Below are 15,972 nucleotides of genomic sequence, written 5' to 3' on the forward strand. Positions count from 1 at the left end.
AGAAATTGACCCCTGTCTTTGAGGGTCCTAGAATCTATTGAAAAACCAGAGTGAGCACTTAGGAACAAAAAAGGAAAGGAAAAAAAACCTAAATAAATCAGTATTACATTTAAAAACATACCAATTTACATTCTTACACAAAACTATTAAAAATTTCTATATACATGCCTTTTCTTTCAGTGTGTTGTTTCATTTATCTCTTTTTAAAGATACTTTCTGAACTTTCACCTTTTGATGTTTAGGAAATACAGTACTTCCTCAGTCTTTAATTTCCTTTCTGACTCATACAATTAACTTGGAATTAGTTGCTAAATATAGATATCACACAAGTGGCTGAGGTTAACTTATAACTCTCACTGTGTTTATTAAGACTCACAGAAAGTTGTAAGCATGATCACAGAGTCAAAATTTTCAAATGGTCAAATGGTAAACATTGGGCTTTTGTGCATACAAGATATTCAGTAACTTTTCATTTATTAAAAACAATGAATTCTGACAGACAGTATGGCAGGCGACAAATGAAAGGCTAATATAGTGGGGTTTTTTTAGATCGTTTTAAAAATAGATGGAGGAAATCACTAAATCAGATATATTCACAACTGCAGGAACTACTGTGTTCCCAACAATACTACAAAGTTCGGTCGGTTTTGTTCCCTCTTGAATAGATCATAAATGAAGGTTGAATAGAAGCTTTGAAATGAAATAAACAATATTTGCAATGTTTTAGGACAGAAGGTTGATTTACACAGAAAAATTATAAAGTGAATCCTAAGGAGAGAGATTAGTAAAAAAAAAAAATCTCATTTAAGGTTTCCCATCAAATATAGTTTCCAGTACACTTGATCTTAGCCAAAAGGCTAAGAAGCTATAATAATAAGCCAACTAAAGGATTTACGTCTTGATTAGTTGGAGCAATTGTGGAGGTAGGCAAATGGACTAAAGAAATCTTCAGAATTCAACATATAGAATTACCAACCATATATGTTCATAATGCAAATAAGATATGTGTGGTAAGTTTATCATCTTTTATATTTTACCTAGTGCCTAGGAAAATTAACTTACATTAAGCAGACTTCTACATCTTTTTCAGTGTAAATCTTCTATATTACAGCTAATTAATGTAACTTTGTACAATTTCCTAATTACCTCACCATTAACTCGTCCATAATCTCAATAATTAGTGCAGCCTAGCCTTCATTTCCTAATCTAAATTGGCTCTTAAGGTAAATTCCAGTAATGAAAAGAGTTTAAAATAAAAAGTTAAAATAAGAAGTAGTAGGTAGGAAGACAGATTTGGGAAGATTGGAGTGAGGAAGTAGAAAGATGAAAACAGAGAAAACTGACTGCTTGACAGAGTGAAAGTAGGTGTGAATTTGTTTGTGGATATTCCAGTTTTAACACGATTATCCAGAGACATTTATTGTATAAAAGATGCTCTGCTAGGTGGTATTATTTGACCTCTCAGCAATATATGTGGTCAACAGAGCAATTGCTGTTCTGTAGGTCAGCATTCAGCCAAATCCACATTATTAGTGAAAGATGCAGGGATTAAAGAGAAAGAACAAATGAGTGCCTGTGTATTCACAAGGTTTTTTTTGTAAAAACTCTTGAGACATAAATACTTACAGTGCACTAGTTACCAGAAAAGATTTAAAATTAGAGAAAAGATACAAACCCTGTTTCCACCAATACAATATAAATAGAAAGACTTTGAGAAGCAGCCATAAATATAATATACACTATGCTTAAATTTTGACTTGATATGTCCCCAGACTCTAGCCTTATAATTGGCCAGTGAATAGGCTTCAGATGTTAACTATATTTTCATCATACCTCATGGATTATATTTTCTCCAGAAATCTCGCAGTGTAAGAACAACTGGAAAGTGTTTTTGCTTATTCCTATAGTTGGCTTTGTGCAACTGGGTTGAAATTCCCTAAACCTGTCACAAGCTATCTTAGGTACACTCTATGTGTGAATAATACTTCTTTCATTTCCCACTTTGGTTATTAGTCAGAAACTTTCTTGTGCAGAATCAACTTTTACTAAAAAAAAAAAAAAATAGCAGCAGCTAATAATGATTGGTAAAAAGCATTGCCTAGAGAGATAATAATTTATTATGAAGTAGTGACAATTTACTATGGCAGTGTGACAGTTTACTGTGATAGTAAATTTGATATTTCAGTAATTGAGTAGAAAATGAACTTTCATTCATACATAAAGAAGGTAATAGCTCAGAATTATGTTCTTAATTATAATAAATAAATAAATATAAATAATAAATAATTATATTCTTAATAATAATCCTTTGTGTTACCATCATGGGACATTATATGAATAAACACCAAAGGACCATTTAAAAGGAGTTTTCATTTCTGTTCCTTTAGCCATTTGTATTTTAAATCAATACACACAGATAATTTTTGGTTGTAAAATATGGTGTTTGACACCTGCGTTAGTACTGCCAGTAGCGTATTATAGCCAAATAAGCCGTTATAAGCAGATATGTCATGTATGTTAAATAAACTATTTTATTCTGATTCTTCCATTTGGATTCAAGGGTGGTGAAATATTACCCTTCCCTTGTCTCCCAGGTTGGAGAATCATCTGGGCTATTTACTTTAACTTGAGCTGCAATCACTGAGTCTATGCTATAAATTACAGGTAAATAAATATAATGTGAATGATGCCAATTAAGAAATTTTTATACAAGCAGTTTTAACCATTGTTCAACATCTCTTTAACAGGTACCACTACAATCGAAAAATATGATCTAAGGACCAATAGCTGGCTACATATAGGCACCATGAGTGGCCGCAGGCTTCAGTTTGGAGTCGCAGTTATTGATAATAAACTGTACGTTGTGGGAGGAAGAGATGGTTTAAAAACTTTGAATACTGTGGAATGCTTTAATCCAGTTGGCAAAATCTGGACGGTGATGCCTCCCATGTCAACACATAGACACGGCTTAGGTAAGGGCTTAATGTTACATAGTTTCTGAAGAATGTACAGTTAGCAGAGCATTCTAAAAATTAAATTCAGCTGCGCGTCATTGGGATTTAGTCAAACCCTTAGTCAAAATGTCTCCAGAATGCTTAAGCAAATGGTAAAAGCCTATGAAAGTTAGTTCTTGTTTCAGATGTCATACATGTTGTAATCCTGCCTCCCTTCCATTGGTATTTTAAAGGGGTCCCACTTCAGGAAGGATTAAAACTTTTAGAAGGAATACGTGATTGAGGAACATAAAACTACAACAGGGAGTTTCCTTCTCAGCTCCATTTAGAGAAAAGAACACTTGATGATGGAGAGACATTGTGTTTCTAGTTTCCAATGTCCCTTCCCATAAGAGGCAAATCTGTGTTTAGGCAAAAGCCTTAGGATGCAGTCCAAGGCAGGGATATTTAGAAAAACTTTGGTTGAGGGCAGCTCTGAGTTATACTTAAGCCAGAGATTCCTAAGAAGTTTAAGAAGGAATGGAGACTTCTGGTACAGTGGGAAACTTTGATTCTTCTGAATATTTGTCAGGGTACATGTTTCTTTATGCTAGACTCTGTATGTTTCAATATCATAGAGTTTGTTTTTTTAAGAACTGACTTTTACACAGCTAAAATGTAGGACTAGTATTGTTTGCCCAAAATATCTTATAAATTGCCTATGTCAAATGATATACTATATCATTATTCATCTCAGTTCTGTCAGTGTGATTCCTAGATGTTGCTTAGAAAACGTATCTTACAGAGAAATCAGAGCAAATTTTTAAAAATCTAATTAATATTACTAAAGAGATAAAAGAGGTGATGAGACTATACCACTGAGATGGGGACTGAAATGGAAAAGATGGTCACGGGGGTGAGGGGTGCCTATTAACGTGAATTCCCAGAGCAGATGAGAAACAGTTGAAAAGAGGCTATTCATGGTATCTAATAGGACAAATTTCTAACTAAACCTCAAAAATCCCTGTCTATTTAGTTATCTTATGGGAGTCTTTTTTATCCCTATAATAAAAATCAGGAATTATTATTACACAGTTAGTCTATAATTGTAAGATTTATCTAAGGTTCAGTATCATATCTCATTTATCCCTTACATTCAAAAACTGCCATTGAGATTATGCCAGAAGAAAATCAGTTTCCCTCTACTATGAATGCTGAGAAATGGTGTGTTCCACTGCCTCCTTTGACTTCAGTATTACAACAATGATACCCTTCCATCATAAAGTAACTATGCCTGAACATTTCCTAGGGCTAAAAGACCATGTTAAGTTTCCTATCAAGATCAGTACATTATTCATGTATGCACAAAACCATTTAAGAAAGAAAATCAAAATTTTAAGAAGTCAGTTCCTTGCAACATGAAACAATGTTGCAAAAGACCTGTATGCTGAAAACTGTAAGACACTGATGAAGTAAATTGAAGACTACGTAAACAAATGGAAAGATATACCATGTTCTTGGACTAGAAGAATCAATATTGTTAAAATGCCCATACTGCCCAAGGCAATTTACAGATTCAGTGCAATCCCTATTAAGTTACCAACGACATTCTTCACAGAGCTGGAACAAAAAATGTTAAAATTTGTATGGAAACACAAAAGACCTCGAATAGCCAAAACAGTCCTGAAAAAGAAGAATGGAGCTGGGGGCATCATGCTCCCTGGCTTCAGACTATACTACAAAGCTACAGTAATCAAAACAGTATGGTACTGTCACAAAAACAGACACATAGATCAATTGAACAGGACAGAAAGTCCAGAAATAAACCCATGCGTGTATGGTCAATTAATTTATAACAAAAGAGGCAAGAATATACAATGGAGAAACAATATTCATTATGTGTGGCATACCTACCTAGGGGAGCCCTTACGCTATTTTTATCCTTTAGGTGTAGCCACACTTGAAGGACCAATGTATGCTGTTGGTGGTCATGATGGATGGAGTTATCTAAATACTGTAGAAAGATGGGATCCTGAGGGACGTCAGTGGAATTATGTGGCCAGTATGTCAACTCCTAGAAGCACAGTTGGTGTTGTTGCATTAAACAACAAGTGAGTAAACCCAAACATGTATGTTTTTTGATCCCATTTTATGTGGTACAGCCCTTCAGTGATGTGATCCATCAATCAAGAAGCATTCCCAGGGGCCAGGACAGCCTAGTTATCAATAGTGAAAGGCCTTCATTGGAACTGTCCCTTCATTGTAACAGAAAACACTTGTCTAAAAGGAACATTTAATTATTCTGTGGTCCCTTGCTACTCCAGTGTGGTCCTGGGACCAGCAGTATCAGCATTACCTGAGATCTATTTAGAAATGTTGAATCCTAGCCGCACCCTAGACTGTCTGAATCAGAACAGGCATTTTAACAAGATCCTCAAGTGACTTGTGTGCACATTAAATTGGAGAAGCACTTTTGTAGGCAAACCAGTTACAGTTTCACCCTCCAATTTTACCTTTTTTTTTTCTTATATTATGACTTATTCCTCACTTAACAAAACTTGGTCTGTCTTTGTAATAGGGCAAGTCTTTGTGTTCTTTACCACTCACTCTCCTGAGTGTTCTAGAATTACTAGTCCCATCTTTCTGAATCTTTCCCTCCTTCTGAGCATTTGCCTATGAGAGAAGCTAATATATTGAAACCTGGTGATGTTAGAGGTTTCTACGAGTTTAGAATTGTTCTTCTTTTAGGTAATTATGTGCTTTCTGACAAGGGAACTTTGGAATCAATGACCAGCATATAAGAGGGACTTGACTGATGAAATTTCAGACACCAGGATGAATCAATGGCAGGAGACAGCCTTGTGTGTCTGTACTGACTATGCACAAAGCCTATGTCTCATCATATAATCAATTGGGCTCAGTAGACATTTCAACAGAGATGCTTTTTATCCCCTTGTGCAAGAAGTAGGAAATGTCTATTGTTAAGAGGAGCCCAGCCTTATAGTGTCTTAGAGCTTAAAATACTCATAAATCTGATTATATCTGGCCTATCCTGAATGATATTAGGTGACTCAGTAATTTCCTACCTACTGCAGAACAGACTGAAATCACTGAATTTGGCTAATTCAGGTGTTTTATTTATTTACTTATTTAATTGAAGTATAGTTGATTTACAATGTTGTGTTAGTTTCTGATGTACAGCATAGTGATTCATATGTATATCTAGATTTATAGATATCTATCTATATATTCCTTTTCATACTGAGTGAAATAAGCCAGAAAGAGAAAGATAAATACCATATGATATCACTTATATGTGGAATCTTAAAAAATGACACAAGTGAACTTATTTACAAAATAGAAACAGACTCACAGACATGAAAAACAAACTTAAGGTTACCAGGGAAGAAAGTGGGTAGGGATAAATTGGAAGTTCAGGATTGACTAATTTAGTTTTGTTTTGCTGACTTGCTGTTGTTTACAACTGAGCATGAAGGGCAGTCAGAGACATATGGTTTAATAAAAGTTTATCTTCTTTATTGATGCAGGATTAAATTTAAGTTGGATTAAAAATACTGCTCATCAAAAGAATTGGCATTTTAAAGTTTACAGGAGAAATGTCATAGCCAATATATTTTCCCAGGGAAAAAAAATCTGGTTTCTAGGTTTTATCCTATTCCCTTAGTTGTTTATTAAATTAATGTCTTCTTAGTTACAAATATTTTTTACGCTAAATAAAGTAGTTCATATAAACAACAGGGATCCTAATGCTAGTCAGTCAAACCTAGCTAAAATTGTACGATTGCTGGACTTGGTTTCGGGAAATATTCTACCTTTTTAAAATTTGCCAGCTTGATTGAGGTATAATTGATAAATACTAACAACACTTTTGATACCTGCCTCCTTTCTCTGTACTTCATTTCCCATGGTATCTTTTAATCTATTGTGTCAAAGTAATTTTCACAAAAATGATGAAGTGGGGAGGTTTGGGATAGGGAAGATCTTAATAAGTGCTTTCAGGTAGATACCCACTCACAAATTCAGGCCATCCACTGCAAAGTACTATGGGCATAGAATATGTAGTTTGGAACTTGTGCAAGGTTTTACTTTCATTCTGTACACAAATATACACACACTTCTTTCTTTTTTTTTTTTTTTTTTTTTTGAGGCTATATGCTATTGGTGGACGTGATGGAAGTTCCTGCCTCAAATCAATGGAATACTTTGACCCACACACTAACAAGTGGAGTCTGTGTGCTCCAATGTCCAAAAGACGTGGAGGTGTGGGAGTTGCAACGTACAATGGATTCTTATATGTTGTTGGGGGTCATGATGCCCCTGCTTCTAACCATTGCTCCAGGCTTTCTGACTGCGTGGAACGGTAAAATATTTCCATTTACTTACATATGTGTTTATTTCGTGGGTTTTTTTTTTTTTCAGAAATGAGGATTTTTAGATTACCAGAAAGTAGTCTTCCAAATAAGGATTAATCCTTTGTAAAATCGTACACTTACTCCTAGGCTCAAAATATTTTGAAGAAATCCTCCTTATGCTTTTCAGATTCATCATAAGAAATGTATAAAAAGAATATGTTGTTTTACTGCTTGATAGTCACCCTATAAAATGAGACAAAAGAGATGTAAGAAATAATAAATTTTATTCCAAGCTGTATCACTCAACCTATTCACCAGCTCAAATCAAAACTTTACTGTTTGGAAAACCAAGTCAATTCTCAAAGGCTGAGGGTTTACTACCACCCAAAGAGAGGTGTTAATAATGTTCTGAACAATGACTCTATTACATTAAGTATTTAATTTCCCAAAGGTAACTTCTTTGAATGGGAGACATTCATTTGGATGAACCAAGTGCAATATGTTTTTAAAATAAGTCAATCATATAACTATAGTTTTATACCATTCACATTCCCTTTCAAGATAGAATATATATATATACAAACATACTAGTTGAATAATATTAACCTAAGTCCAATTGTCAAATTTACAATCAGTAGGATTATGAGAATTTATAAGACAGAGATCAATATGGGATGGTGTCCTCAAGGGAAATTCATGAAGTAGGTAGAATTTGTACTTTGTAAGCAAACAAAAGAATGGAGGGAACTTCAGTTCTAGAAAAAAGCACAACCAAAACCAGGGAAGTAAAAGAGAAAGTTTTATAGATATGAGCAGAGACTTTAGGTTGAAATGTAATTTGGAAGAGCAATTCAGAACACAATTTAAGTACCAGACTGTTTGACAGCCCGAAATGTCAAGGTGCAAACCTTTGGATTTTATCTTGTAGGCAAAAGGATAATTAAATTGGGGGAAGTGGAATGCCACAAAGAAAGTAATTTGGGGGAAACTGATATAACAGTAATATATGGGATAGAATGTAGGCAGAAGAGACTAAAGGAAGGAATATGAACATTGTTATTTTTCTTCTGGGAAGCATAACTGATAATGCTAATATTGTGTTTCTTACAGGGAATACTTGATATATGGTAGGTTTGTTTTTTAAGTTAATCTTAAGTGACCAGCTCCATGCTACTCAGTGTATATCTGGAATGCTTCTCCTGAAGATGGTTCTTAAGAGAGGCAAACAAATTTTAACATTATGCAAAATATAAAGTCAATTATTGCCTCAAATGTAAAATATATTATAGCCAAATATACGTGACACTGAGATTATCTATACTAGTTCTCATAGTTAGTAAAGTAATAGTTGATCTCCTCTTCATTATGCTAGATTATTTTTTAGTGTGGCAAAATACACATAACATAAAATTGATCATTTAACCATTTTTAAGTGCACAGTTCAGTGGCATTAAGTACATTCACATTGTTGTGAAAGCATCACCATAATCTGTCTCCAAAACTCTTTTCATCTCCTCAAAGTGAAACTCCGTATCATTAAACAATAAATCCCCATTCGTCCCTCACCTCAGTCACCGGCAGCCACCATTTTACATTCTGTTTCTATGAATTCCACAATTCTAGATGCCTGCAGAGTGCTCACCATGAAATTAGCCTTACAATGGTTTGAAGTGCCTCTATCAATTTAAATAGGCATTTACACACACAACTAGGAAAATATAAACTCAGTTCTTATTTTTGATACAGAAAAGTTCATAATGCAGACTACAAAATTAAATATTTACAAAAGTAGCCTAATATTGAAATGCTTAACCTTATTTACTGATATAATTACATTTCCAGATATACAGTTTTTTAATCTGGTTTTTAATTTAAAAAAATTTAAATGGGGAAAAAAGTACTTTGCACATATCAAAAATGTATAGTATACTACTTAGAAGCACCGGATTTGGAGTCAAGTAGATCTGAGTTCAAATCCCAGGTCTATCATTTACAAGTTATTTGACCTTGACCCAGTTACTTTACATCTCTAACCATCAATTTCCTCATGTGAAAAATGGAAATAATTATAGTATCAACTTCACAGGGTACAATATAATAAATGTTAATGCACTTAGCACATTGCCTGGCACAGATTAAGTACTCAGTGGAAATCAGCTGCTAGTATTATGTTTGTATTATTGTTGTAATCGGTATTATTGTTATTACTGTCATTATCCCCTTATTGGCATTTTCCTTGAAAAGATCTTGAGAAAATGATGCTAAAGTATAATTTTCAAACAATTATGACTTTTATACAAATATAAGATTAACATGTGTCAGAGATTTTATATGATTCATTAATTAATGAGATAACCCATATGATGTTAAAACTGTGTCAAAGAATCTTTGAAGAAAAGACATAAAGACAATTTGGAACGCTGAAAAAAATTAATAGATGCAAAGGTAGTTAATATCCTATAAGGAATAAAATGTAATATTTGGGAGCCCTCATTTGGGGTTGGGAATTAATCTGTCTCTATCAGGCAAATTTTTTTTATTGTTATGTATAAGAATCACAGTTTTCTACAACTTAATTCTGTACCAAGAGTTGTAAAATAGCCTTGTCAGTAGATAGTCAATCAAAGACACACACTCCATGGAATCAGATAATCCTCATTTCCATGTCTTAGACAATAGACCTGACACTATTTTCTACTAAAACAATGTTGGCCTACTCAGTATCTTAGTCATCTCATCCCATTATTTAAGATAATCATTTAAATTGAAGGCTCTGAAACCACATAAGCTTATGTTGGCTGGGTCAGGGATTACTATTTCTATAATGTTGATGAGAAAATTAAGGCAAAGAAGTCAAGCAAATTCTCTGTAATTACTCTAAGTAGAGAAATAAGGCCATGACTAATTTTCTTTACTTCAAGCTCCATTTTATTCCCACTAGAATATACATACTTATATCCAAAGTAAAGAGCGATAGAAAAGTAAAAGAGAAACAAAAGGAAGCGGGATGCTATTTTAAGTTGAAAGTGAAGTAGTGGCTAACTTTTTCTTCAATAACTGCTTCTGTGTGTCTTTACAGACAGTAACCATAGTGCCAATTTTTTTTCTTCAAAAGATTCAACATTCCCCAAACATCTCTTGTTAATCAAGCAGTATCCAGACAATATTAATATTAGCCAGATTTTTAAGCATTAATTATCATGCACGTGCAGAAAAATCTTGGGTTTTGGATGCAAATCTGTAAGGGAATCCTTCTGTGAGCCCTGGTTCACCATTCATATACGTGTGTACTCTGTTATCTGAGTGCAGCATCAGTTAACAATAGCAATTGTGTTGACGATTCAACTCAGCTAAAGCATGCAGCTGTGTATTTTCTGGTTCTGGGTTTATTAGAATTTAAGGTGATATGCTACATAACACTCAACAATATGGATATTGAGGGTATCTTAATTATTGCTGATTTCAGATATTATTAAAAATATTACTGGATATGAGATCAAGTTGAAATAGAAGCTGGGATCAGGTAATTTAGAATATGATTAAAGAGATAAAAACAAGTAAGACGAGTAATAGAAATATAAGGAAATTAGTAGATAGCAATAAATTAGTAGACAGCCATAAAATAAGTGGTTTTCATTGGGATTTATAAATAGGCCAATATAAAATCAGAGACATTTCCACAGATAATTCTAAGAGTTTTCTTTTATTGTTCACTTCTTTTAGATTTTAGTATTATGTATTTTTAAATGGGCTTCAAATTTTAGGAAAGAACTCCTGGAGAAGATTTTAATTAATATTAGCTACTGAATTCTCTTTCATTTTGCTTACAGAAAAGATTTGGTGATAAGGAATTAACTTCAAATTAAAACGGAAAAAAATTACCAGGCTCCTGAGAAGACAAGTAGGAACTCTCATATGAGAAAAAGAATAAAACTGTAGTCATCATAACCACAAATAGTATTAAAACCGGGGTACTACATCCCATTAGAACAAAAAGGCAATTATATTCAGATTTACTTAAAATGTGAGCTGTCATATAAGCAAGATCAGGCAGATGATGTATAACTTTGATAAACAAAGAATAAAAGAAAAACAAAAGCCATCCAACCAGCACACTAAATGAGAGGGGGCATTTTTCACAAAATGTTAAGATGCCAATATATGAAATTTCCTCATAATCTGAGTACTGATCAAAGAAATGCATGGTATTTTTGAAAGGAAGTACATTTTCCCTGTGCTTTGAGTGACCTCTGGTGGCTGAAGAGAATTCTGTTATGCAGTTATCCTTAACATTTATAAGTCAGACTACATTTGCTATGTGTAAGGTGTCTTTAATGTGTTAGATAAGTGTACATTATTAATGTTTTATTATTTTAAATGTTAACACCATTGGAATTCCCTCTGAATTGTCTTCCTAAACCTCTTCAGGTATGATCCAAAAATTGATTCATGGTCAACTGTGGCACCTCTGAGTGTTCCTCGAGATGCTGTTGCTGTATGTCCCCTCGGAGACAAACTCTATGTAGTTGGAGGATATGATGGACATACTTATTTGAACACTGTTGAGTCATATGATGCACAGAAAGATGAATGGAAAGAGGTAATCTCAGTTAAAGTATTCAAATTGGTATATTTCAAGATAAGTATCCCAATTGACGTATTTTAAGTTTTAGTTAAAAAATTAAAATATATGTTTGGAATTAATCCCATTCTCTTCCTCTCCAGGGACTAACCAAATCCTCTTAGTGAACTTTATAGCATGTGCTTTATTTATGCTCTAGAGAATTTTCATTGATTGAGCATTAGCAGGATCTATCAGTGCTTATATAAAAAGGGGGACAGGACAGTCTCTTAACTTCATGGGCTCATTCCTTTTACAGAAAAGTTCATCAGATTCAATAATCCAAGAGCTTTATTCTCTGGCCAACTTTCTATCTATGTATTATGCCTTGAGAACCAAAGAATAATGTCCTTATCCACAAATGTCTGCCCCTTCTTGTTAGCTGGTGCCCAGGAGAAAAATCAGTCAGGCTCCTCCTTACAGATATTCTACAGAGTGCAACACTCCTAACTACAGATCAGTCATTCAAGGGATTTAATGCACAGGAAGGGACTGGAATTAGACCCTTCTAAGAGTGCTGGGCATCTAACAGAAGAAATTCTATGGAGGGTACAAGAAGGGGCACTGAACGGACATCTTGAGGATGCTAAAGGCAAATTTGATGCTTCTGATGGTTTTTGCAGTGATAGCTCTAGAGTTATTCCAAAATATCTAATGGTGTTTTGTTAATTAAATGATGGATTAATAAAATATGAAGTATGATTAACTTCACTATTTCCATAAACAGGTGAACCTTGTATTTGGTATCTAACGTCACTTTTCCTTATACGAACTTTATGCTGTTCTGATGCTACATAGTAAGCTGGTTACTATTCTAAATAAGTATGTGTTATTATAATGACACCTGATAATGGGTTTCTATCTCTTTCCTCCAACAATATGATTCATCAAGACCCTTGAGAAACACTCAAATTCTTCCATGTAGGCAGCTCCTCAATTTACAATGGTTAGGACCAGCTAGAAATGGAAGAAAACAGTTAGCAAACAAGGCTGTAGGTCAAATACAGTAATCAAAATCTTTGTCTAACCTTGTGTAATTTACTTTTCTGAAAAATTCTAGACCAGTGTCTAAGAGACCTAGATTCTATCCAGGCTTTTCACTGTTTCATTGTGTGACCTTGGAAAGGGTGAAAGAGAATTAACAGATAATGGAATTATGACTACTATATGCCAAATTATTTTTATTCATTATCTTGCTTACGCCTAACAAAAACCTTGAATGATGAGTATTATTAGCTGTACTTTTTCAAGTGAGAAGATTACCAGAGAGGTGAAACTTAGCCAAGATCAACTGCTCCTCAGTCTCAGGTCTACATCATTTTAAAGACGTGTTCTTTCCATGCTGGATTGTTATCTGTGCTGTCTTTCCCCTTATCTTTATGCAAGGTGTAGGCTGGACCAGGATAGCTAAGGACTTTCGCAACTCCAATATATTATGCCAAAGACAGTTCATTCAAACAGCATTTCTTTCCTTGCTTTTGTTTCCTGTTAGGAAGTTCCTGTTAACATTGGAAGAGCTGGTGCATGTGTTGTGGTGGTCAAGCTACCATAAAGCTCTCTTTATCAGAGGGAAAGAAACTGGATAATTTCAAGAGCTGGAATAGGAAGAAGAAACCTGTTCTTTCCTTCCATTAGTAATCAAACATGAAAATTCTCGTGCCATTTTCATATGTAGTTATAAATGCTTTCACTTGTGAAGCCAAAGCAAGTTTTCAAACAATTACACGTAGGTGTTAAGTGTATATGTTGTTGTAGCTGATAATATAAATGGAAATTCACTAGTCTAGGTTTAGCCTCATTACTTTAAAATGTTAAAATGTTTAAGGGAAATTGATAGCGGCCAAAGTATAAAAGGTTATAAAAGCAATGCTCATTTTAAGTTAAGAGTCTGCTAAAAACATTTCCTATTTCAAAAAAAATAGGTACTCTATCAACATAACTAATATAAAAGAGACCATCTAAAGTTTAAACTGTAAGTTTTGATTTTCAGTAAGACATCATTCTCTAATTCAAACAATATTCCAAATAGCTAAATAATACCTCAGCTTTACCAAGAGGCAAGCTTTTATTGTGGTGAGGCTAAAAAGAAAACTCATTGACATAATTTGTTATGCTGATCACAGTATGTTAAAATTTTCACAGACTTACACTCTTTTACAGTACTACCTTCCAAAGCACACATATAGATTTGGTATTCCTTAATATGTTGTCTTGTTAGATTTGTTACCAGGATAATAATTATTATAATTTCATATACACAATCTATACAATAAAATGGTGAATATTTATCATATTGATACAAACTGTGACCTCAGCTTTAGAGTGTCAGGGCCTCACTTGTACAGAAAGTAATATTCTCCTCAGACATTTCTGTGAACTCGTTAAACACCTTCCATTAAGTTAAACAGGTTTTCAAAAGCAAACCAATTTTTAAACTGCAGTAAAATTGAGATGTTCTACAGTATTAATACATGGAAACACCAAAATGTTCAACATCCATAGTTAATTCTATAATTGTTTTTTATGTACCAATACATACTTTTCTGTTAACTTTGTAATCATCCAGTAGAGAACGTTAAGGATATATGAGCTACAAAACTTTTTAAATTAAAAAAACAACAAAAAAGGCTAGCTGGGTAGCATTTTACCTTTAAATTCTTACTTCCATTTATCCAATTATAAGAATATTTAAGATGAACTATTGAGAAAACTTCTTTATGAAAGTACCTTTTCAAGTAAATTACAATTTTAGAATTTCTGCAATATGTTCTTTTAAATGGGCTTTGTATTGTCGTATGTAAAGCCAACAGATAAAATCCAAAGAGATGCTTATAAAATGTACTATTACCCTTTAAGTTTTAAAAAAGAGCACCATAAGTTGTACAAAGATATTTGTACTTTGACAAACCGAATTTAAATAAAATCTATTTCCTCTGGTTATAAAGAAAGTGGCTTTTGATTATGTCAATCAATTGCAGCCTGAATTGACTTTTTGTTTATTATTTTCAATAGCTAAAATATTTAAATATAAAAAAATAAAATTCTCCTGCTTCATTTCTAATTCCTGCCATTGTCTTTAATTCTAAATAAAGGGCTACAGACATCTTTAGTTGTCAGTGTAGAGATGGAGATATAGAGATGCTGTAAAAACATATAGACACACACACACAGAGTTCTGTTGGATCTTTAAATTCATACCTTATCCAAATCAATGCAGAAGCAGAGTTACTTAAACCTTTAGCCCCAGAGCTCAACTTAGCCTGTCAAGTTAAATCAGAGTGTGAGCCAGTGGGAAAAAGAAAGATCAAAGGACCGAACACAGCCCAGCTTACCAATGCTCCAGTCACAGGTAGATGGCACCAATAGGGAGATCGTGTCCAGAGTCATGCCTGGTCAGACAAGCAGAGAGAGAATACTACCTTCTTGATGGTCCAGCTGGCCTTGCTTCATTTTGATCAGGTACTGACTAGTAGGAGAGGTATGGATATGTTGCTCAGGGCTGCCGCTGCACAGCTGCATTTGAGGGTCATCCTCTGCAAGCCAAAAAAACTAGAAACAGGTGGGACTACATCAAACTAAAAAGTCTCTGTACAGTAAAAGAAACCATCAACAAAATGAAAAGACAACCTATGGAATGGGAGAAAATATTTGCAAACTATATATCTAATAAGGGGGTAATATCCAGCATATATCAAGAACTTATACGACTCAGTAGCAAAAAAACAAATAACCCCATTTAAAAATGGGCAAAGAACCTGAATAGACATATTTCCAAAGAAAATACACGAAGGGCCAACAGGTACATAAAAAGATGCTCAACATTACTAGTCATTAGGGGAATGTAAATTAAAACCACCATGAGATGGAACCTCATGCCTATTAGGATGGCTATCATCAAAAAGACAAGAGAGAACAAATACTGGGGAAGATGTGGAGAAAAGGGAACCTTAGTGGGGTTGTAAACTGGTACAGCCACTAAAGAAAACAGTTTGGCAGTTCCTCAAAAAATTAAAAGCAGAATTGCCATATGATCCAGCAATACCAC

The 15,972-nt window shown here is 33.9% G+C and overlaps 1 protein-coding gene across 1 annotated transcript in view; it reads left to right on the forward strand.

Moving 5' to 3' along the window:
- Positions 1 to 14,988, forward strand: part of KLHL4 (kelch like family member 4) — an 82,033-nt gene extending 67,045 nt beyond the window's left edge. Inside the window, exons 7-11 of the mRNA XM_010955416.3 lie at positions 2,748 to 2,972; positions 4,882 to 5,044; positions 7,102 to 7,314; positions 11,735 to 11,906; positions 13,420 to 14,988. Of these exons, the coding sequence (XP_010953718.2) occupies positions 2,748 to 2,972; positions 4,882 to 5,044; positions 7,102 to 7,314; positions 11,735 to 11,906; positions 13,420 to 13,479 (833 nt within the window). The 3' untranslated portion in view covers positions 13,480 to 14,988. The remainder of the gene's footprint in view (positions 1 to 2,747; positions 2,973 to 4,881; positions 5,045 to 7,101; positions 7,315 to 11,734; positions 11,907 to 13,419) is intronic.
- Positions 14,989 to 15,972: the final 984 nt, after the last annotated feature.

The sequence above is a fragment of the Camelus bactrianus genome, chromosome X (genome assembly GCF_048773025.1).
Source record: "Camelus bactrianus isolate YW-2024 breed Bactrian camel chromosome X, ASM4877302v1, whole genome shotgun sequence".
Taxonomy (NCBI): domain Eukaryota; kingdom Metazoa; phylum Chordata; class Mammalia; order Artiodactyla; family Camelidae; genus Camelus; species Camelus bactrianus.